The sequence below is a fragment of the Meleagris gallopavo genome, chromosome 12 (genome assembly GCF_905368555.1).
Source record: "Meleagris gallopavo chromosome 12, MGAL_WU_HG_1.1, whole genome shotgun sequence".
Classification (NCBI taxonomy): domain Eukaryota; kingdom Metazoa; phylum Chordata; class Aves; order Galliformes; family Phasianidae; genus Meleagris; species Meleagris gallopavo.
Genome location: NC_139415.1, coordinates 6887625 through 6912239, shown reverse-complemented (window position 1 = coordinate 6912239; position 24615 = coordinate 6887625). Strand labels below are relative to the sequence as shown.

Genomic DNA, 24615 nt, shown 5'->3' with positions numbered 1-24615 from the left:
CATTTTTACACAGCTGAGTTTTTTCTTTAAACTGAATCAACCAAAAGCCTTTAAAGTACTTCAGATTATATGGAGGGGATTTATAATAATTTTAAATGGAGGGGGTGGTAAGAATGGGTAATAGCTTGAGCGACATTATCCCTATTTTAGTTTATCCTCCTTAGCATTCTGTGTACCTAGCGCATGCGCAGTGACCTCTGATACCGCTTTTAAATAAAACAGATTTTTTTCAGTGTTTTTATTGTTTGAAATTTGGACTCCTTAACTGAAGTTAACATAATTGATGCTTTGAATGGACGGACAACCAGGTGTGAAATGAGATGATGGTGGCTTTGTTTTACATCTTCAAAGTAATTTTCATTTCTTTAAGCCTAAAGATGATTCATGGAGGTATTGAGTAAAGCAGCATTTATTGTATGCTGAAGTACAGCTATTTTAATGTAAATTTAGTTATTGAATCTCACTAAACAGTAATGAGTAAGTAGGATATCAGTAGAACAGTTGATACGCTGTTTCTCCTTGCTGCTGACAAATCTGTCATGAGGAATAGCAGTCATTATTAGTCTACATTATCTTCTATAGGATTGTTTTTGGAAGGATGCAAATGATGATAAAGTATAAGTACATTTGTGATAGAGGTGGCTAAGCATGCTGAATGGTGAGAAAAAACATGAGAGAGTTTCCATGATATTTACTGATCCGCTCAAGTACTTACTCTTGTGTATTGCTAAGGAAGCTTGTGTGGTGAGTGCAGGGATGGTGTGTTTTGGTTTTCCCCCTCTTTTTATTGCTTTTACTAAATACGTTAATGGGTGTCTTCTTTTTTACCTTATATTGCCAGCCTGCTTTTCCCATAGATCATAATATCTCCTTTCTTCATTGCTTTCAAGGAAAATAAACCAGTTTGTGCTGGATCTAACACCAGATAATATTATTGATTTTTTTTTTTTTAAGAGTATTTGACATGACACTCTAACTGCATGATAATACTCTGTAATATGCTGTCATTTTGAGAAGTAAGATATGTAGGGAGAGATAATATTCTCTACTAGATAAGCTTTGTATTGTACATGTTAGATGTGTACCTTTTACATGGATCATAGTTGTAGATCTCCCCTGAAACTAGTGAATTGAAAATATCTTATAATTAGTGTAAAGTTTTCTGGTGTGTCAAAAATATTCTGTTGGTGTTTCAGGTGCTAAGCTTTGTCACAATGCCTTCATTATGAGCTTAGATTGGTCTTCTGGATTGTGTGTAGTCATCAGGCTTTACATTTCATTTATAGAAAATGCTTATAAGTACCTTGTAATGTACTGTAATCTTATTAGGTCAAGTTGGTAGTGTTTTGCATTAGATTTGTTCCTTGGTTCACTGCAGACTATAGCTGATCATAAATGACTTCTTGATTTTAAGAGAAATAAAGATGCAACTAAATATTTTATTTTTATAAATGCTTTGGAAGTATACTGCTTCTGTATTTGGCGTTGTCCACAAATTAATGTATTTACTGCATCTGACTCTTAGTTATATTTACTTTTGAATTAAATATTCTGGGGAGTGTTTCGCTTCCATTTAAAAATGTTTTGTAGAGTAATATCAGTATTTTCAAGGGTACAAACAAAGAAGTTTAACTATGGTTTTCATCTGATTACTTTTCACTTACTTCCTTGAGACTTTTCTGTAAAGCTTTCCTTAACAGTTCTTGACATTGGAACCTCAAGGCATGGAGCCAGCATGTGCAATCTCAAACAAGTGGACCCAGCGTTCGAATCCTAGCCTGCTTGCTTGAGGAGGCATTTTGCTCAAATCCTTAGGGGAATGTTGACCTTGTCCGCTTCAAGAAATAGCACCTGCTGGCTAACCAGGAGGGGCAGTGGATGAATTTGGATGAGAGTACTTTGGCCTTGATAGGCTGCAATACCAAGCGTGGGATGATGAATGCTAAAGAAGTTCTTGACTCAAAGGTGGGGTAGAAAACAAGTAGAAATGAAGATCATGGGGAGAAAAGCGTTGTTTTGATCTATGTCGATGTTCTTTATCCACGTTTTGGCCCTCAGCATAATCTTCCTTAGTGCTCCCTGTTTCTCTTTGTTTCTCTAGACTGCACTGCAGGGTGCGTGGACCACTTCTGTGCAAACGTAGTGTCTCGAGTGGGTGATATTAATTAAAACAAAGCAACTTTAACTTAATTATTTTGAAGAAAGTAATTACTTTTATAAAGCAGCCTAATGTGAAGGAATCTCAGCAGTAATTTAAGTAGTTAAGTTTTTAGTTTGGTGGAATGAAAGTAGACCAAGAAGAAACTCTGATTTGTATTTGCAAGGTCAGTATATAAAATGCTATTCACAGCTTTTCATCTCAGTTTGTAGTTTTATGGTCTGTGTATCTAATGAAAAGTATTATGTTTAGTAGGAAGCAGCGACGAGATTTCATGCTGTTATTTCCAGAAGACTGCTAATACAATACAAACCCCGTGTTTTTGTTATAGCTGGATATACATAGACTTAATCTGTTGTGCTGTTTTGAGCTGAGAGTTAAAAACAGACGGGGTTGTGTTTCCCTTCCTTCCTTCACCAAAGAAAGCTTCAGATGTCAAAGAGAAGGTTATATTGAAGAGAAAGGCATTAGGTTTGGGCCTGCATGCGTAGCGTTTTTGTTTCTTTTTTAAAATAAGCTACTGAGTTATTGAGTGTTAAATTCTATACTGCATTTAGAAGGGTAAATTGCTTATAATTCTAGAAGCACTGATCCTGATAGGAAAGGATGATAATTAGTTTCTAATATGGACAGAATTGCTGTTATTAGCTGTGCTCCACATGTTTGCCTTCCCTGTGGCATTCCTTGGGGTGCAGCAGATGGATGAACAAGGGGCAGAGGTAATGTGTGCCATGATCGGCTGCTGCTTTCCTCCAGGGATACTTACAGAATGCTGATCTCTTTTTTCTTTTTTTCCCTTTTTCAGCAACTTTTCTGAGATGTATTAGAATTAGTCTGATATATTTCTATATATAATATCCAGTTTCTATATAATCCATAAATTCAAACATTTACTATTAATCTATTGGCTTCTTATAAAAGAAAAAGTAGACTTCTGCTTGTGCTGGTATCTTAAATCTTACAAGGTCAATGTCATGCTTAAATACTTTCCCCTTTCTTTATGGTTATGGCATTCATAGTCTGATGTTGCTTGGTGCTGTTACCTGAGCTCGTTAATTCTATCCAATGTCTGCTACAGTTTTCCTTTTTCTGCTCATACTTCAAAGATAAGCTGAGGTTGTGTGTGGGGTGTTGTTTTTTTTTTTTTAAACTATTTTCACAGTTGACTTTTATTCTTTTAAGGCCACATCTATTCAAGATACTAATATAGACCACCTCTTCTGTTTGCCGCCCAGAAAAGTAGTCTTGCTTGGATAGGAATGCCTGGAGGCTGACTTCCCACCTGGTAGCACAGCTGTGGGCAGGGGGCTGGCAGGAGCTCTGTGTGCTGGGGGCTGCTGGGGCTGCGTGGAGGCAAATGTGCAGCTGGAATCGTACCACTGAGTGCTGGCTGGGATGCTGGAGGGGAAGGAGGGGCAGTGATACCAATAGTGCACAGATAGCTTTTTAGTTTGCTGGTGAACTTATATCCATCAGTATCATCAAGACCATCTTTATTGTCTTACACATTTTGTCATTTGTGTTTTCCAACACAAATGCTACAGTGAATATCTAAAAAGTAATATATCAGTGTACATATCCATTGGCAATACCAAGGTAATTGTTAAGTCTCTTGAGCTCTGTGTGGGGATGTATTGTCTGCCCTTCTCAGTCAAAAGGAACATTCCTTAAATGTCTTTTTCAGGCAGAGCTTTAACAGATCAGGAACTGCTCATATCTTCCAGGCTGGGGTATCACTTACTAGGGTAGAGAGGTACTCATCTTTGTAAAGGAGCCCCAAGGACTAGTTCTGATCACTGTTGTGGGTGTTATTTAGTGTAAGATTATAGTTCTTACTTGCTATTAAATGGTGCTTGTAACTTGGGTTTTTCAGGCAGTTAAATGAAATAGTTTCCTCTAAGAAGCAAAGTCTGAGCTTTGTGATCTGGTTGTGATCTTGTGGACAAGATTAAATCTTTACCTTTTGAAGTGCATGCTGTTGATGCCTAACTGACTGATTTTTGAAAACACTTTTGAATTCTAAAGTGAAGTTTCAGTTTCGTAACTTAAAACTGAGTGTCTGCTTCTTGATTCAAGAAGCCATGACATCTGAAATGTCTGGGTCAGCACAGCAGAAACACATGTAAGCAAAAGGAACAAATCAGATTTCATGTAGCAGATGATTTCTATGCTAGTTTTACTCAAATATTACTCCTGTGATGAACTAGTTCAGGAATATTGTTGGTCTTTGTTTGTTGGTGTTTGTTTTAGAGATTTTCATGTGTCTTCATATCATAATAATCAGAGCAAAATCATTTCTATGCTATTTGTCAGAAGGATGGGGAAGAATCCGTGCATGTGTCTGGATGCATTAGATAATCATCTCTCCAACAGATAATGCGTGGCTTGTCCTAAACAGCGAATCTGACGTATTCTGTTTCATTTTTGCTGACAAACTTTTAGAATACTGACCTCTGCAGGTGGTTTGTTCTTCCTCTTTAGCCTGCTGGTGACCTTGGATTACTTTCATTTCATTTACTGCTCAAATGCAGTGTGTGCTGCAGACTCTCCTTTCAAATTAGGCTGGTACCACCAAGAGACGAAGAAAAAGCTAGTGAAAAGCTAGCTGGAGCTGTTGGCTCTCACTTTCCCTGGATCTCTCAATGTATGTTCCCTGCCACCCCAAGCACTTCTTGGGGCTATAACTGTATTTGTGATCACTACTTTCAAGTAGAATAATTAAATCAAATGCATTCTGTAATTTAAGAATGTTTATGAAGTTCATTTCTATATTTGTTCTCGAGACTTATTGTTGCTGCGTATGCAGTATTATGTATTGCAGCTTTTTGGTTAACTCCTGTGTTCTGCAGATTGTTCATCTTCTTTTTCATATCTGTGTTTACCCGTGCAATGAGTTGCTTGATGTGATTTAGGTGGTTTGCAGCTCCCAGGCTGCTGTAAACAGTGGAGCTAACCAGCCCTGGCTGCAGTCTGGAAGCTTAACTGAGTTAAGAGTGCTGCAGTTGCAGACTAATTTTGGAGCTATTGTGAAAATGTCTGATTTTAAGCAGACAACACTGTGCTAATTGTAATAATAAGAGTTTTCTTAGACCAAATGTTGAGTTTGATAGACTTGTTTGGGATACAGATGTTCCCTCCTCTTCTTGTTTCTCTGTCTTCTATTCAGCAGAAAATTAAATAGGATTTAGCAAAATTCTTGTAAATATTGTGTTAGAATGAGGGATGTGGATCAGCTACTATTTGAAATCATGTGAAGTACAACGTCGCATCTGAGCGTTCTGTTACTTGTCTGTAACTAGCATTGTCGGTGGCATTATTCTGGGTTCAATCACTGAGTAAGGAATTTGGGCTTCAAATGTATTTTGTTGCTAATGGAAGATAAGATGGAGTGGCTTAACTTCATCTGTATTCTTGTGGTCTTTTCTGAACTCTTTCACTGTAGAGCCAGCATTCAGCAGTTTAGAAGTCTTGTTTGACTGAAGTTCTGTAGGGATCGGGTCTACTAGATTCGTCAAATTTGAAGAAGTCTGAAAACCACGACTAGTTCTGGTGCAATTTAGAGGCTTTACAGATCTGGAGAGGTCTGCCATTTGTGAGGTTTCAGTTCACTTTGAACTCCCTTTAATAGACAGTAAGTATAGGTTGTTTCTCTCTGCTGTCTTCTATATGTTTCTTTTAAATATAATATCTCATTGAATTTTTTATTTTGTATTTTCCACATTTTTTTTTTTTCCATTGTGAATTCATTAATAAGACAATATTATATTTTTAATCCTTCAGGAAAATGATGACTGGGCTAAGGTGATCTTAGGGACTGATGCATATTCACTGTTATGACTTCTTGGTGATTGGTTGATATCAACTGGCAATATTTAAAATTTCAACACCAAAATTGAAAATGTAAATGTAAGTGGCTTCAATTATGCTTGTTGCTTTTCTAAGTGAAACCATGCCAGGAATAAAATCCTGAAAACAGCCTGTATTCTAATGCAGTTTCTAATACTGAAGCTGATGTTGTAATGAGTCGTGTGTGTGTGTATGCACAAGTGAATGATAGACATGTTTCCTTCTCTTTAAGCTTTACATCTTAAGAGATGTGTAATCAAGTAGAGTAAAATTGCTGCTAAAGTTTTTGTGCTTGAATTTTTCCATTTATTTAATGTGTATCTTGCAAGATGTCTTAATGTGCACATGTTTAATTCATTGGGCTTTCACATCACTTGTGAAAACTCTAAATTAAAGTCCTTGTGACATGTTGGTGATGCTGTCTGAGGGAAATCCTGTGTGGGTCTGTGGAAAGGCATGAACGGACACAGTCATCATCCACTGTAGACCCTCAGTTATGTGAGCAACTTCACGTCTGTGTGCATTAAGTGAAGAGGGGAAACGGCTGTTTACAAGGGTGGATAGTGACAGGACAAGGGGGAATGGTTTTAAACTGAGACAGGGAAGGTTTAGGTTGGATATTAGGAGGAAGTTTTTCACACAGAGGGTGGTGAAGCACTGGAACAGGTTGCCCAAGGAGGTTGTGGATGCCCCATCCCTGGAAGCATTCAAGGCCAGGCTGGATGTGGCTCTGGGCAGCCTGGTCTGGTGGTTGGCGACCTGCACATAGCAGGGGGTTGAAACTGGATGATCATTGTGGTCCTTTTCAACCCAGGCCATTCTATGAAGAGTGTTCAGTTATGAATTCACTTCATTTTACAAGTATCCCTTCATTTTCTTAAAAGAATGTGTGCCTGCTTTTTTTTTTTTTTTTTTTTTAAGATTATGCTCAGCATGATTTAGTTCATGTGAACGCTTTATTTTTGAAGCTATATATGGAAGCTATTTGGATTGTCCGTTACGTGAGTGAATCTTCAGAATGCTGTCTTCTATCTGGGAGAGCAAGTCACTGTTTTCTGGATTTCTCTCAGTAATCATTCATGTGTCTGTCCGCACAGTGTACATTTGATGCTTTATTGCCCTCTGAGCTGCAAGACAATTTTAAGTGGTAATGCATTGGAAGGTAATAATGTCTTTATGATTAGAATGTAGTAATGTATTTCCCAAACACAAAGCTGTGGCTGTCTTTTTCAAAGGGGCACAAATTTTTTCTATTTAGAGCATTTAATGGAATGTGATTAGTTTGTGCTGTGCTAAAATTATCTGATAATCCTTATAAATGGCGACATCTTGTTTTCAGTGGCTTAGTAAAAGCTATACACTTACACAGATCTCATCCAGTAGAGTGCTGGAGAATGAAAAAGTGAAGTCTGAGAGCTATTGCCTAATGTAAAAGCAATAAAATAAAGAGAACTGAGTACGGAATTTAAGGCCGAGAAAAGTTAAACTTGAAGTCACCACCTGGAGAGGTGGTTTGTTTAAATTGGTTTGTTTTGGCAATACTTAGATCATGAAACACAGCAGAGAAAAAGGGCTGCAATAATTTATAAATGGCACTTATTTGGCACGTGGAGCCTAAGATGTGTTTTGACTAAAATTAAAAATGTACTTAAATTTTTAAGTGAAGTGCCTTTTTGTCTTTAATTATGGAAGAAAGTGAGGAAAAGAAAATTCCTAGTTTTGGTTGCTCTTTACTCCAGACTTCCTTTAAATTTTGGCTAAAATTCTGCCAGGTGAACATGGCTGTGCTGAACTTAAGATGATGTTTCTACCCTAACACAAGCAGTTCTGATATCATTAAGGTTTTTCTGGGTGTTACAGAGAATTGATGTAATTTAAGCATGCGCTTAGTTAACTTCCAACATTCTGGCATAGTATGAATGGTCCAATATGAAGCTAATATTCTGAAGCAGACTACAGAAATGTGTGCATCACTCCACAGTGATGTCTTCCCACTCCTCCCACCTCAAGAAATCACTCTGATTTTAAATAACTCTAGGTAGTCAGACTCATAGCTAGCAAATGCTGGAAGTGCTGGGCTTGTTTCCCTGGACCTTTGTGCAACCCTGACTTTGGCCTTGCCTTGTTTCTGTGCTCTCTTCCCGTCCTTTCTGCCAAACACTGATGTTCCTCTGGCCCTGTGGTGAGATACATCTGTGAGCTCATCTGGCCAGAAACCAGCAAGACTTTTCTTTATGGTTTTGTTTTCTACTAGCTTCTTCTTGAACTGCTTTACTGCAGGGTCCTCAGTTGTTGGTAGGGCTGGCTGCTGTTTGCATACACATGACCTGACTCATAAGCTCTATTGTAGCAATGGTCGTGCTCTCAAAATCCCTTGTGAGACGTTGGTAAACGTTACTGTTTGGAGGCTTACTTTGCATGAGGAGATTGCATGTTAATTAATATTAATTGCACATTGGCTAAGAGGTCTGGTTGGGATCTGTGCTTAGAAGGTCGTTGGTTACTTGCCTTCTGCAGTGCTGTGGAATTGCAGTTTTTTAATATCCTCTCCGTTCTAATTCTTACCTGTAAAATTAAACTGTGCAGTATTTGTCTTGATTTTAATGTAAAGCCATTAGTTTCTGTGTTCTCATTAAATATCCCTATAAATCTGGTATTAATTTTGAGGTGTAAGCTTTATAGAAATCAAGTCATGAGAATATTTATGGCCGTATAGAATGAAAGGCTTTTAAAACATTCTGGCAAGAGGAATTTAAGAAAATAATTAGTTATTGATTGCTACCTGTGTTTTGACTAGAAAATATTCAGGTTAATATTTTGAAGTGTTTAATGTTGTACTATTACAGTAGGAAGGATAATAACCAGATAAGGATGCATTTCCCTGTAGAAGGACTGTCAACGGCATTTTATTGGCTTTCAGCATTTTCCAGCTATAACCTCCAGAACTGCTGTAACAGCATACCTTGAGAAGCTGCAGCAAAACTTTTGTTCGCTCAAAGTGCAATTTGTCCTCATTAAAAAAAAAAAAAAAAAAAAAAGTTCCAGCTGTAGTGTTGTTAAAAGTTAGAAGGAAAGGCAATTTAGAGGTGAGTTACCTGAGTATAAATTCCAGATCTGACTTTTCCATTGAAGTTCTGAAATGTGTGCGTTTGACTTCTGCAGTGCATTTCGTTAACAGTGTTTTAGCTCATGTAACACTTTTTACAAGAAAAGCGTTGAAAACTCACGTTTCCATAAGAAGTGTGATATTTAGGATTTAAACAATGGAGAAATGGTGTACAGTCCAGCCAATCTATGAAGTATTGAATGAAAAGCTACGAGGAGAAATGGGAGAGCAGCAGTAAAGTCTTCAGAGAGGAGGGGAAAAAAGATTTTTCTTCTGGGTAAGGAATAAAGTTGGAGAAATCTCAACTTCTTTGCTAGTAAATGTAGTTATTTCTGGAATCATATCACCATATTCAGATCCTGTGAGATTTTGGAGTTATTTCCTGGAATAGGAAAATAGCTAATTTATGTAGTTAGTGTGTAATTGATGTAATTATTTTTTGTCATTTAAATACCACAGTGCTTAACAAGGAGTTTTGACTACTCTAGAAATCTTAGTTCTGTATTCTGTGCCTCTGAAGGCATAGTTTTGGTAGGTAATCTTTCCAGATTTATAAGCTGTAGCTTTTAAGTGTTAAAATAGGAATGATACTGAAGTGCAGCAGAGGTCAGTAGGCAAGTTAATGACTGTTGCTTACGTAGAAGGAGTCCAGTTTATGCAGCAAGGAGCGGGGTTCAGCAACTGCTTGTGCAGGTGTAGTGATATCTCTGAAATTTAAAGTCAGATTTCTCTCCTTTGTCAGATAAAGTCCCATTTACTTGCTGTGAGTATGATGTTCCAAAATAGCAGTAAAAACCTCTGTCCAAAAAGTAGTTGGAAAAAGTGTAAGTTTTCACGTGGAAGAAAGAAAAAGTGTTGTTGTTGTTGTTGTTACGGTTGGTTGGTGTCTGAGAGCCCTGCTGGCAGCACAGGCTGTTGCCAGATATTCATAGTTGGTTGAGACTGGATTCAGACTGATTTCTGGAAGTAATGGAAATACTGAGTTGCTGGCTTTGGCTTCTGCAGAAGGAGAACATCTGGCAAGAGTTTTACTGCATTCCAGGTAGCTTATAGAAGAGGAGGTGCTAGGACAAAATCCATACTGGAAAAAATGTTTGATGCTGTAGGGCAGTGCTAACTTCCTTAGCTGAAATGAGGTCTGTAAATGCAGGAATGGATGCCTCTTGAAAACTTGGCATCTCCTTTCTGATCCTATATACTGTACTTAAAGCTCAAAATCTTGACTCGGTAGCATGCAATTTTTTTTCATCTGATGCTTTATTTTTCCTTAGGTTCCCCTACATGAATTCAGAATGTATGATGTTTCTTACAAATATCAGTATTTTTTCAGCTTGATTTTTTTTTTTTTGACTCTTAAATTGTTTGTTCTATTAGAATCCAATCAAAGATTGGATTGTTAATTCATTAATGACATTCTCATTATCAGCAAAGCACTTCCAATTTGTTGCAGTTGGATAATTTAAATTATATTTTAATTGCATTTTTGTCAAGATGTGTGACAGCCACCTATGCTATGAAATAATAGTGACCTCAGATTGATCTTAGAGCATGTACTGCTGCAAGAAGGGCTGCTTTACTACTTGTGTTTGTGACCACATCCATTAATTGGGAAGTTTTCAAGAGGATCCAGGTTTTCTGGATGCTGTGTGCTTCAGTGAATGACTGCAAGTACTTAACCTTTTTAGACATGCTGGACAAAGCTGTTGCACTTGAAGTGTATTCTTTGCTCTTGGAGTTAACATCTCAGTTACATGCTGGGTAGCTTGGATTGTTTTATGTTCTGCCGTGCCAATGGGCAGTTTTGGGAAATGCAACACAACTGGTAACAGTAGCTGTCAACTGTGAGACTATTTGAATATTTTTGGCCTGGTGTGAGCTGTCTTGTGACACTGGTCTTGATTTAGTTTATATATAAATACGTGTATTTTAAAGAGTATGTGGTTATATAAAGCTGTTGAGTCATAACTGAAGTAACCACAGGAAAAATTGCCAGTAGAATGGATTATTATGATAGATAATATTTTAGGGCTGAGACTTGCCCATTAGAGCTGCTCGATCTGATACTTTGTGGTTTGGTACAGGAGAGAATAAGCAGCCTGATGCAATGTAATAGCGCTGTGTGCGTTGGCATGTGAATGTCGGCTCTGGGTTCTGTCCCCACTGAGGGTTTGATCTCTCTGTTGGTTTGCTTTATTCACATTTGTAGCCGGGGAATTTCCAAGACATACTCTGTGTTCACAAACTTGTAAATATTATGTAACAATACAGTCTGTCAAGATTAGAGTTTTAATTTTTTTTCAGGTTTTTAAATTGAAATTGAATTGAAGAATGATACAAAGACTTACTGTAGAGTGAATGGTGATATTCATCTTCAGGGACAAAGAATAGCTTTACTGCAGTTCCCTGAGCACCTCTCTGGCTTCGTAAGGGAATTCCATTTATTGCTCACTACTTTAAATGCTATTGTTTATAGCTTTTCCTATTAGCTTATGTTTGTGATGTTTGAATAAACACAAATATATCTTTTACTTACTGCGTATTACGTACCTTATTGTAAATATGCTCTTCTTTGACCTGAACCAGATGCCTTTTTTTTTTTTTCTTTTTTTTGCTAGGCAAGGTAAGTATAGCAGTGTGTGATTTTCTGTTATAGGACAGTTTACATAGGAACTGACAATTCCAATTCTATCCTGAGCAGGTTGTATTGTATTTGAAGTGTCCAGGTCATGTCAGGGCATTTGGTTTGTTTAGTGATGTGATTCTTGAGGTTAGGAAGCATGGAATAGGAAGAAAGAAAAGTAGAGAACTTCTGAGTGTTGCTGTTACAGGAAGAACCTAACCTTCTCTGTAGAGAATGCATAGGCCTTATTATAGGGAATTATTAGATTTTTTTTGTGAAATTAAGTTAAAAGTAATAATGGCCTCCCTCACCCTTTCCAACCAAATCATGTTAGATACTGAGTGGGTGAAAAAATGTAAAACATTCCTGATAACTGACACAGGAACTGTGTTGCTGGTACTCACTTACGAAGTTAATAAACACTGCTAAAATAAATGAAAGCTTTCAACCAGTTTTCCTGAACCAGCATGAATTTTTTTTCCCCATTTTTTTCTGACTTTATACAATGCATGTATTTTGTTGTGTTAGCAAAAGTTCAAGTGTACACCTTGACTTTGTCTTCTGACCTGAGAATGCGCTGTTCTTGCAAATCATTCTCTCTCTCTATGAAGGTACAGTTTTTAAACAGCTTTCCATAGAGAGAATTCAAGTTGCTGATACTTCTTAGGCTATGACTAATATTTAACATCTGTCAGTGCTACTTTTGGTCCAGGTTTTGGTAATTGCTGGACTTGCTGTACTTTACTCTCATCTGGTTAACTTTGGTTCCCCTGAAGTTTTAATTTTGAACGCTTATTCTGGGGATGGAAAATAACTTGATGTAGCTTTTTTTAGCACATATTCTTAAAGTTATTGTCACATTAACTTGCATAGCAGGGTTTTTTCTTTGCTGAGTAAGGTAAGCATATATTGTTAGATTCCTCAGAACAAACCGTTTTAAAAATGTGGTGAATTTACTTATAAACACTGAAGATTAACAGTAGTATTACAAATTGATCTTACAAATATTTGTAAAACACATAAATGAAAGTATTTTCTAAGTAATAAATGAAGTAAAAGTAAGTGATGTCTGTTCATGGTGGTGTTGGTCTTTGTGTGCTTCATTGTGCTTTTGGACTTCTGCCACAGAAGGCTGGTGGTTAACCCTGGGCAGGTAGGAGAGGATACTGAGACAGGTAAGCGTAGGAGAATCCTGCTTCTAGACCACTAAATGCGTGGGTGTTCAATCTCAGGCTCTATGGCTCAATACCCAGAGGTCATGCGGTTTAATAAAATTAACCCAGGAAATTTCCAAAGGGAACTGTAGAGTCTAGAGTTAGTACCAGATTTTGATTCACAGTAGTTTTTACTGCCACTTCTGTTAATCTTCTCTGGAGCAGAAGGTACAAAAGGGGATACTCTGCTCTTCCTGTGAGTGCTTTACTAAGTAGAAATACTGGCAATTCTGTTACCAGTGGGGACTTTTCCTTTTTGATTCAGAGAGATGGGGAGAATGGCAGAACCTGATCAGGCAAGCCACACTTCGATCAAAACAAGTTGATAAAAATCTAGTTCTGTTACTCACCGAGTGTAGCTTGGTTTTGAGGTTGGTGTTTGAGCACCTCTCCCACTGACCCAGCAGGCTGGAAGTGATTGAAGGTCTTTGTGAAGAGAGTGACTGACTTCAACTACTGTACTGTGATGGGACCTCATCCTGTTTTTTGCCAAGAAATAAAAATTTGAAAGTATGTTCCTAGGTCCAGTTGGGGTATTCTTTTTGGTTCTCAGTTCCTGCCAGATCACTTCCATTTCTGATGCGAACTTCATATCTGTGTGCAATAGCAAAATCAGTATCTTCTGTAAAAATCATGGATTGAGATTTGAAGTTTCTCATGAATATTTTTCATGCTTGAAATGCTTCCACTTGTATTTCATTTTCAAGGCCAGGGGTAGAGAAAATCCTCTCTATTTATGGTGTTTGAAATGGAAGTGTTTTGTCTTCTAACTAATTAGTGTTGCATCAGAATTTATCGAAACACATAGCACTTAAGTGGCTATGCTGTTCATAGCCTGCCTGGGTTTCATTTCTCCTCTCAATTTGATTAATGTCTGCAGCTTAGTGTATTTTAATAGCACCACATGACATGTATTATCAAAATAGCTTTTGGTTTTAAGTAATTTTTATGGTAATACGTGGAAATATATTTTCTTTGCTTACTAATCTGACTTTGAAAGTCTAAATAAATCTATTAACAGAATAAAATCATTTTTAGTTATTAATAATGTTAAGGCTACTACAAAATGAGAAAAGCTTTCCAGGTTTTGGAATTGTCAGGAAGCAGAGAAGTACTCTTAACATGCTGAAATTTAAAATGCTTAATTTAGATTAGTTTTCTTTCTCTACGCATGTTTCTCTTTGTGTCGCCTTCTCAGGAGTCTAAAATAATATTTTAGGTTGTGGTCTGTATCATACTTCACAACAGACATATGCAGTATGGGGGTCTAATGGTAGATTGATTTGCTTGGGTGTCTAAGATGCAAAATATGATCAATGCTGTTACGGTTTGTGCTCTAGGTATTTTTGCAATTGATTTCAGTTGCTGAGTCCGATCTGAACGAATATCATTATTCTGAAGCAAAATTGGATTAAGAAGCTATAAAAGATAGAAACTCATACCTTGAGTACCTAGTATAACAGCATAGAATGTGATTTTTTTGGTCAAAACATTTATTTGATCAGCATCATAGCAGATGGTAACCCTATAAAGTATATCATCTTGCTTACACAAACATTAGAGCTTCAGTCTCTTGAAATAAGTTTTAAATATGATCTTTGTCTTATACAGGCAAGAAGAGCAACTTTCATTTAAGTTTAATTGCAAAATCCAATTTTTTGTATTAGATCAACATTTGGAACTACATCTTTGGTATGAATACGTATGTTGATGTGGCAATGCAACAATTTTATCAGCTTTTCTAGAAGAACTTGAAATGCTCATAGTACCATTTTACAAGTGACATAAAGCAAAATCTTAAAGTATTTTGAGAATTCAGTTTATAAAACCAGAAAGCACCCTTGTGACTGCTTAGCCTGAGGCGAGTGAGGAATGTTTGGCCTTGCCTGTGGCCCAGCCTGGATCCCCACAGCAGGCCGCATTGCCAGGTTCTGGTGCTGCCAGGGCTGCCCCTGTGTGTGGCTGAGGGCAGGGGATGTGCCTGTCCTCCTCTCTGGGACAGGGAATTGCTGTAAGCCAGATCCTGGCCGTTGGCTGATTCATCTGAACCAACTACAGAAATGGCTGAGTTATTTGTTGGTTGAGCTATGGTATATCTGCTTCAGCGGTAACAAACTTCAATCAGGAGGACTAGGAAATCAACTCATGAGTTGCTTCAGAGCCTTGCTCTCCTCACTGCCTACTTAGGGGGAAAAAAAAAAAGGTGATAAGGGTAGAACTTTCTTGTACTTCTACCTATCTGACTGTGTGTATCTATATATTAGACTTTACATGTGTTGTTTTCCCCTTTTTTGGATTGTGCATAGAGGTTGAATTACTGAAGCCTGTTCCTCTGTGGTGGGTTGTTCAGTGCCCTGCTGATACTCGAAGATTTTCTGTGCCCTTGAACATCTCTGATGAATTAGTAGATCCTGAGTACCAGGCATTGCATTTCTTTGTGGCAAGGGCTGTGTGAAGTTGCTGAGCCCTCCAGTTCTACTGTCTTGTGTCTGTCAGGGAAATGTTTGAGCCCTTCCTACAGACACTTGCTTTAAGGCTTGTTGAATGTACATAGGTTGCTCTGTATGTAATGCCTCTTACCTGTTTCCATGGAGACTGCAACAGATACAAAGGGCACAACAACACTATTTGATAGAGAAAATTCTTGACTACAAAATGCTTTCTCGGCATTGTCACTATCATTATCTATGCATTTCTACCAGTGATGAACAAGAGCCTGCATGTTGTGCTTGAAACAGTCTGCATGTACGTTTGGAACATGGCTTGTTTTTTTTGTTGCTGACCCCTGAAATGCACCATCTACCACTTTACTGTGCTCACACCCACTGTTTGGTCTCTGTAAATATTCAGCAAGCATCAGTGAAAGTCAGTGGGAGCCATTTTCTCCATATGGAGGCATTCAGTTCCACCCCTTTGCTTCATCCTTACATCCATGTCAGACGTCATTCTGTCAGACTGCCCCTCTGCTGCCATCTGCAACGTGGCACCAAAATGTAATGGAATATTGGTGGGAAGGTTCAGCCTCTACTGCGGTACCACCAACATCCACCTTCAATATCATGGGCCAACGTAACAAAATAGGAAGCATTACTTTCAGGGCAGCCCTTGTGTATACACAAGATGACTTTTGTGTTCTTCTTAGGATTACTACTCCTGTTTTAAATCCCTGTACCTCTGGAAGGTTATTTTACTCTCCTGGTTCATTCATGCGGAAAGTGACTGTCTATATAAAAGTATGCATTGCTGGTCTGTGCCCAGCCTGCTAGAGTTTCTGTATCTCGCAGCATTTGCCTTTTTTGTGTGTCTGTTATTGATTGGGGAAAAAAAATAGTAGTGTAAAAACTAGAACAGTTCCTTCAGCACTGCCATCATGATTTTGTATCTGACTTCCTGGTTGGGAATTCTACGCTAACCAGTTCTTAATTCATTTGCTACATGCTGTGTTGGTCAGGGGGCCAAGGGGCAGCAGGGGGTGTCATTACAAGTGAAACCAAACTATCACATGTCAGAGTGTGAGTTTCATGCATGAAATGCCTCATGAAAAGGAGGAAAAAGACACCTGGTAGAAAAATGAAAGTGTGTTAATGCTCCTATCTACTCGAGTTAACTATGCAGGCTTTTTTCTAATTTAAATGGACTGCAAACTATTTAGAAATTAGTTTTCATTTTGCTCTCAAAATGTTATATTTTGCTTTTGAGCTGTTCCTTTAAGCAATTTGTTTGCATAATTCAAATGGTGAAATAAAAATTAGAGACTTTTAGCTGTACATGTGCTGATTTAGCAGAACTTTAACATGCATCCTTATGTCTCACTGACTTCAACTTCTAAGTGAGTAACATGTTTTACTGATATGGAGTCATGCGTCTAAACCTTCCACGTGTAACCATTATCTACTGACCTGTTTCTTATATAGGTTATCATGTACTGCCTTCAAATTTTCACAAACGCTTTGTTTTACAGTAAGATATTTTTCTTTTTTTCCTCCTACTATCTCTTTTGAAATGAAAGCAGTGGAAGACTTGTTATGATAATCAGTGGATTACGAGCGCTGTTGTTTCTGGCAGAAAGGAATCAGTTGTGCCAAAAGATTACTTTTGCCTTTGTCAGTGCCAGCCACGACTTTTTACTCAGCTCCTGGATCAATTACAATAAAACAACAACAGTGCTGTCAGCTGCAAAATGCAGTGAATTTCTATAAACTGATGGCTCACTATAGTGGTGGATTTTTTGCATTTTCAAAGATTTTCCTCCAGCCTTGAGGATCATTCCCATATACATAAAAGTCTATAGTTTTTGTCTGGGTGTACTTTAACATGCCTTCTGCAGGCTGTCATTGTTGCAACAGTAGTTCATAGCTTCATAAAACATGTCCCATAAGGAAATAGTGATTACTGTTACTCCATATATAGCAATTTACATAACAGCTTGTATTTTCTTGCATTTTATTTTGTAATGTGGCCAGTCTGAGGTATATGCGTGAAAAGTGTTTATTTGCAATATAAAGCTTGGATTTAAGGATGCTTGTGTGAAGTAACATGCACTTAAATCTTATTTATTAATTGTGACACTTAATTCTTATTTCTAGATTGTGACAGTGTAAAGCTTTACAATTTATACCATATGTCATGTAAAATATGCATGCTATGTGTCAGTATGTGAGAAAAGTCTGGATGAGAAGAAACAAAATAATTCATTGTGTTTGCATAAAAGTGCCAAAGTGCATTTAGGGTGGAGTTGTTCTCCGCCCTAATAAAAAAAATAAGAAGTCTTGCTGTACGTTATCAGTCAATACAGTAGTGATATTATCCCATATCAGTAATGTACCATGGCAAATAGTTGTGTAGCATTGGTTGTAAGGCGATTTAACCAATTAACTTTGAATAGAAAATAATTGAAGCAAGTGCAGGCAATGTACTGTTGGCCAGATATCACACAGGAGATATGTTCTGATACTTTAAAGTATCAGGTCTTTATAGCTTTAAAGACTTTAAAGCTATCCCTACTTTTTTTCTTCCCCTTTCTCTTTTGAGCTGTAACCCTGATTTGCATAAAGGGAACCGATTCTAAAAGAACCGTTACAGAATTTTAGAAGATTCCTGTTTTAGGAGAGCAGACATCATGAGTCTTTGTGGTATGTGTGGTGTTTTAGTTGTGTGAGGATATTTTTTTTTTTTTTTTAAACCATTGAAATATAAAACAGTCTGTTGCCTTTTTCTCCCTTATGCTAAAATAGCTTGCATGTAAAAACCAAGTAGGGAAAAGAATTTCACAGATTTTACAATGCTCAAGCAAGACGTGAGAGCAAAGAGTAGTTAACAAGTACACTATCACAGTATGTGCTGCAATGTTCAGTGCTTAAATTGCAGGATAAATCATGCTGTGCAGAAGGGCAGGCTAATGTGGTTGTGCTTGTTTTGTTACTCAAGCTAACTTCATATGAGTTTTGTCAGGCTGACTCTGCGGACTGGCGGATCTCGACTTTTTCTACACACATTTTCAGCAGCTGCAGTTGTCAGAATGAGTAGGTTACTTTATAGCCAGCTTCATTATCAAGGAAATTCATCTTAAATTTTGCTTTAGAAAGGCCTCATTAAGGATATGGAAGAAATTGTGTTTGCATACAGGTTGCAACAGGGTACGTTATGCTTTTGCTATTTTTTCTTATAGGTCTCTTTTCTTTTTATTGATAGGTATGGATGAGCGAACAGGTGCTGCGTCCTGGGGAACAAGTGGTCAGCCAAGTCCTTCCTATGAATCTTCAAGGGTAAGATTCCCATGTTATAAGTGATAATAAAAGGTCACGGAACTGTACAGAGAAAATCTGCAGATGATTTGGCAATGATTTTAAGGGGTAAGCTCTTTTCAATAAACAGATTAGCATCTTTCAGAGATTCTAATGACTTTGATATGCTGCAATAGCGATTCAGATTTAAGGCTAAAAAAATATTGCTTTAGTGTTTATGAAAATAATACATAGCTCTATACTTGAATCATGAACATACATTTTATTTACCTTGTGGTCAGAAATGAAGATAAAACTCATGTTGATTATTGAGGAGCAAATGTACTGGCAAAGTGTAAGGAGCTCTAACCTCTCCATTGATGTTAGCCAGTTAAGTATGTGCTGTGTCAAGAGAAACTTCACTCTTTAAATGCTTTTCTCCTGTTCCTGTTGTAACTTTATCCACCTCACTTTGTGATTGAAAGTTTTTTTTGATAGTGTCTAGTATTTAACAATAATACTGCCTTTAAGAATTCAGCTTACTAGTCAAAAGCAAGCCTTTTCTGTATTAAATCTCTTTACCTTTCATCTGCTCAGTTTTCTTGTTATGAATGCCTACTCCTTGAAGAGACAATGAGATAAAAATCTAATGAATTAATTAATAGAAATACACTGTGTAACTGATGGGCCCAGTCTGAATAATCTGTTCTGATTTCAGTGCTGTTGAGACAGAGAGCTGTTAATAGCTTTCTCTTGCTGTGGAATGAAGTGGGTGGGATGCAAGGTCTTGTGCAGCTCATCAGATAATGTTAAAACCTGCACCTGTCTTTGGAGGAGAGACCATTAGAAAGACGTACTACAAGATGTTAATTTTCCCGTTGATCTTCAGTAAATAAGCTAGAATAAATGGATGTAAAAATACTGTGGCATGTGCAAGTGTTTCTGTGCAACATAGAAATTAGATATCCTTATAAAACATCCCATATAACGTGAGTCATAAAGACCAGCCTTTAGGTTCTTTAGGTGCCTTTTCCACATCTGAAGTGTCATCTTACAGTCTATCTTTCAGCATGCAGTGTTCTTACTGAAAGTATGTAGTGTTCTAACACTCATGTACGAAGTTGTTGATCAATTTGAATCAATCACAAGACAAACTGACCTAACTGTAGTATTTGAATTTGATTCAAGTTTACAGCTAAAAAATTAAAACATAGGCCAAGAGTGAAACCACCAGAAATCATATCATGAAGTTGATAATAAAGGCAAATGGTAAAGCTGTAAAAGAGATATACCAGAAACTAGAGTTGTAAGAAAAGTTCTGTGCTATTTGCTTGTGTAATTAAGAATAGGAAAATAACTGTCAGTATAAATTTACCTTAAGTGCAAGGATTCAGAAGAGGGAAGAAAAATAAACAAGTCCTTATTCTTGTCAAGTATATTCCTACCCTCTGCAGTTCTAACGTTGGACTTAAAAAGGTGTATTAAAAAAGCAATGTATTTCTCCCCCCAGCAAACAGTTCTTGCTGAATCATTCTTTATAACAGGACCATTCTAACTACAGACAGTTGGTCTCTAACTAAACAGAATATATTATAAAGAATGGGTGGACTCCATTCCCAGGATGTTTCTGAAGTACTTCCTATTCTGGTGAAGTGCTCAGGACATTTCTCCTGCCTGCTGTTTGGGATTGTACTGAGGGTTTATTCTGGGGCACCAATTATTTACAGTTGTGATGTTCAATCAATAAATAAATGCAAAAATCTGTATGTTCATTTTTGTTTAAACTGGAACGTTGTTTTCATAGATCTTTCTTAATTTAAGCTAAATGTCTTATAAATGGTTTAAAGATTTAGCAGGATAATATTGTCCTGTTTTTTCACCAGGTAGAGACTTAGAAATTAGTGACATAATTTTATTTCCATTCTTGTATTTGTGGAAGAATGTAATGACTTTAGAGTGCATCACTATGAAATTTAGCACAGAGACACAGACAGAAGTTGTATACAACCTTTCTAGTTTTATAAAGTAAAAATGATGTAATCAGGCTTGCCTCTTCCTTCCTTCTGCCAAAATAATGTTTAGTAAGTTTTCATTATTTGGGGAAGGGCAAGAGGGGAATTAAATGGTTTATTTCGTAAACTGTTCATGCATCTGTTCTAGTAGTGTTGAGGTAATAAAATTTCCTTCACTTCCACAGGAAATTCTTTTTTATATTAAAGGCAACAGAAATTCTGGGTGGAGGTGGGAGGGAATCCTAAATTGTGATGGCAGAGTCAGAATAGACATCTTGTAGAATCAGTGTGAAGTGTACATTTAAAGGGATTCAGGTGGTTTGGCCAATATAAATATAGATTTTTGTCTAGGCCTTCTGTACACTAGAAACTAGATTATAGGAGAGGGGAAAAAACAAGTTTTAGTAGAGCCCTACATCATACATGAAACAAATAATGATTGTCTGGGATGTCATTTAGATAGCAGTTTTTTTGCAAAGAAAACTGAATTCCTCTTAAAGGAGAACCCCATTCTTGTGTTTTCTCCCATAAAGACATGAACACTAGAAATGTGTACTGTCTGCATATAGGGTTGTAATTGTTAAGAGGTGCAAATCTTCTGAAGAAAGAAAAAACACAACACAGAAGGAATGAATGAAAGAAACCCAAAGCACAGAGGAAATTGTCTATTGTTTTGAAATTACTGGAAAAATACTAGACTTCATTTACGAGTCTAAAGCAAGTTTGTAGGCTTATGTTTTGGGTAAGATTTATTGTGTTTTACTCTTCTGTTGTCTTTCAGCTAATGAGGTAATGATGCTGCTGGTTCAGAATTTGGCATGTAGATAACCAAATCAAATGACTAAGGAACAGCTAAAAATGCAAGGGGGAGGCTGTACTGTGGGTATATAGATCAGTTTGTGTGATAGCATGGCAAATGGTGTACTTTGCCTTTTATGTCTCTAGATTACGCCTCCTGATGATTAACGTCTAAAGTTTAAGTTGGAATTGTCCTACAATTCCGGTTCAGCTTTAATACTTCAAAATCCAGTGCTTTTTTCCATAATTTTGTATGGAAAACTAATCTTGTCCTAACTGTTCTCATTAATTGCTTATTTACAGGAAAATGGCAGTCTTCATGGAAAAAGCTCAGACCTCTCCACAGACATAGAAAAGTTGAAACCGCAAGAGGTACCAGTTATTCTTTTTATCTCATGTGCAATTTTGGTATATGCTTTGTTTAATCTTCCTGCTGCTGACGCCTGGAGTTTTTTTTCCTTAAGTCATAATACAGCAATGAAATTGTATGAGAGTTTAAATAATTGGCAAAATTATTTAATTTCCAGAAGTGCATAAATAAAAGCAATTTTTTATAAAATGGACATACTAATGGTAGTTAAATACCTGTTACAGAGGAGTTCTTAAGTTGGTGAAAGACTGGCTGAAGGAGATCTTCCTTTCCTTTTCTTTTTTCCTGCTGATGTTCTGTTCAGCTCAGCGTAGCTGGTCTGATTGTGTCCAGCAGTAACAATTAAGGAAAAAGTATAAATGCAGGGTAAATATTTTGTCACCTTTACTGATTTGCTCTTTCTCAATGAAGCCCAGCATTTTTAGGAGTTTTGATTTTCTGGACAGAGCCAACCTTTGGAATGTTGTTCTTGTAGCTACTGTTGGGTTTATTCTCTGAGTGTGCTGTGAGTTTTTCTTTGATTATAATTTTGGCCAAAACAATGGACATTTTGTGGCAGAAATATTGATGTTTGTCTGCTGACAAGTTGTTTGTTGGATTTCTATCATGTTCTCGTATCTGATTAGTAACAATTAGTTGTTACCTGTGTAGTTCATAATTTTTTTAATGAATATCTTTATTTAACGTGCCAGTTACATGTGTGTCTTCTATCAAAATGAGCAATCATAATCTGTATGTCTCTCCTCCTGTAGTAACGTGTACCTTCTTATTGGTACACATTACTTGGTGCGATACTCTGAATATTTCTGCTTGTTCTGTATAAGTTAGAGTTGGGATTGCTGCTGCATACACTAGTTAAGACAAAAGCTGTGGCATTAATTTCTGCATGACTTAATGATATTTTCTGTTCATTTCTTTCTCATTAGTGAGTCTTGTAATTTTTAACTTCCACTCCAAAGTGATATTTCTTCCAAAAGTAGAAGAAAAATTACCTTAGTGTTATTGTTTATGCTGTACAGTATTTACCACATTGTTTTGACATTGAATTGATTGTAAAGTGTGTTTCTTTAGTGTATAGACAAAACTTCGTGCTATTTTATTGCCAATTTCATATAGAATTTGCTTTGCAATTGTCCATTAATGTTTAGTTAGAATGATTTAAAGTATTTTTTGTTAATAAATGCTATCATCTCTTTGTTTACTTCTCTTGATATATTGATGCAGTTGTTGAACATTGGTCTGAGTACAGCTTTTTTGGGGAAATAGGGAACATACATGGGTAACTTTATTTTTACTGTACGATGTGTTTGGGTGGGGCATTTGTATTTTTCTCTTTTGATCAATAGTTAACTCATAAAAATCCTTCTCTTATCCCATGACAATTGAGTTTACTTTAAAAGTGTCTGGTAATACCTTATTAAAAGCTAAAATTTTCTATGTAAGTAGTGTTTCGGAGTCTGAGAATCAGTGCAGATTGAGAAAACCTTGTTTTTTCAGTACCTAGCAATGTTAAATATCATCCTAATACTGAAGTATTAGTGGGCATTTGTGTATTTAGAGTTGACTGTGGTGATCTTAGACTGGTGAAAAGATGTGAATTGAGACACTGGTGACACTTGTGCGTGACATCTCTTGTGTAGGCCACATGTTCTGCTAAGAAGATGAACCACTTGAAATCAGATCTGTAGTGGAAAATAAGAAAGAATGTAGGAAGGCCTTGTTGTTAGAGCAATGGTAGTTATCAGGTCACTGAAATTCTACAGCATGCTGATTTCTGCCTTAATCTTGAATTATAGTGAAGTTCATATACAATACTGTGTCAAATTTTCTTTTTTTTCAGTGACTGTCTTCTAATTAATGTATGCAAGCCCTTCCCTTATCTGGGTGATGTAGAGCAGAGAGATGTTTGTATGTGTTTGTAATGCCTTGCATTGGAGGGCTAGCTGTCTCATAGTGTATGTTGCAGACTTATAAAGCTGCTTTTTGAGAGCCTTGCTCTACTGAGCTCTGTGAAGGCAGTTCAGAGGTACTGAACCAAGTAGCAGTCAGCTGTTACACAGTAGTACATTGGCCTGAAGCTCTTGGAAGTTTTGTCGTCCTCTTGTGAGATCTTCTGCATTTTCAGCTATTCCACTTCTTTTGGAAATTCTCGTTTATTTAGGTAATCACTTCTTTGGGATAACCATTCTTGTTATCTTTTGATTAAAAGTTTTTCTACCATAGTTTTTATTTCAGTGTAGATGATGGTGGCTTGTATGTTTTGAAAAGTAATGCTCTTTGAGGTTTTCTTTCATTGTTTTGATTTTGTTATAACATGGCTTAGCAAAAAAAAAAAAAAAAAAAAAAAAATCAAATTAGTTTTTCATCTGTTTGGATTGCTGTCTCCTAAAAGAAGCAAATAACAATATTTTCCATTAGGCATTTCCTTGCTGGATTAGTTTGTTTATGTTGTTTTTTTTTTTCCCCTTAATACGCATAACTTAAAAATTGGCATCAAGAGATGCTTTGTTTTGTAAAATCTCTACAGTGGAAGCTTTGAGTATCTTCAAGCATTTATATTGTGCTAAGAGCTATGAAGTATAGATTTGGACCTGATTTAACATAGAACCAAGTTTTAGTCTACTTGAAGGTAGAGTTGAACTGTCCCAAGTACCACTGTTAGATTGAGATGATACTGCAGCATCAGTGAGCAGATGATACACTCTGTTTATGTAATTTACTCGGATATACATAGAAGCCCAGAATTCTGTATGCCCATCCTATTCTTT

General features: G+C 36.9%; 1 protein-coding gene across 7 annotated transcripts in view; it reads left to right on the top strand.

Moving 5' to 3' along the window:
• The window catches only part of TCF12 (transcription factor 12), a 153349-nt gene that overhangs the window by 19661 nt on the left and 109073 nt on the right, over positions 1 to 24615 (top strand). For all 7 annotated transcript variants that reach the window (XM_085233589.1, XM_085233590.1, XM_010717268.3 and 4 more), the window contains 2 exons: positions 18636 to 18709; positions 21781 to 21849. In XM_085233589.1, coding sequence (XP_085089715.1) covers positions 18636 to 18709; positions 21781 to 21849 — 143 coding nt within the window. The remainder of the gene's footprint in view (positions 1 to 18635; positions 18710 to 21780; positions 21850 to 24615) is intronic.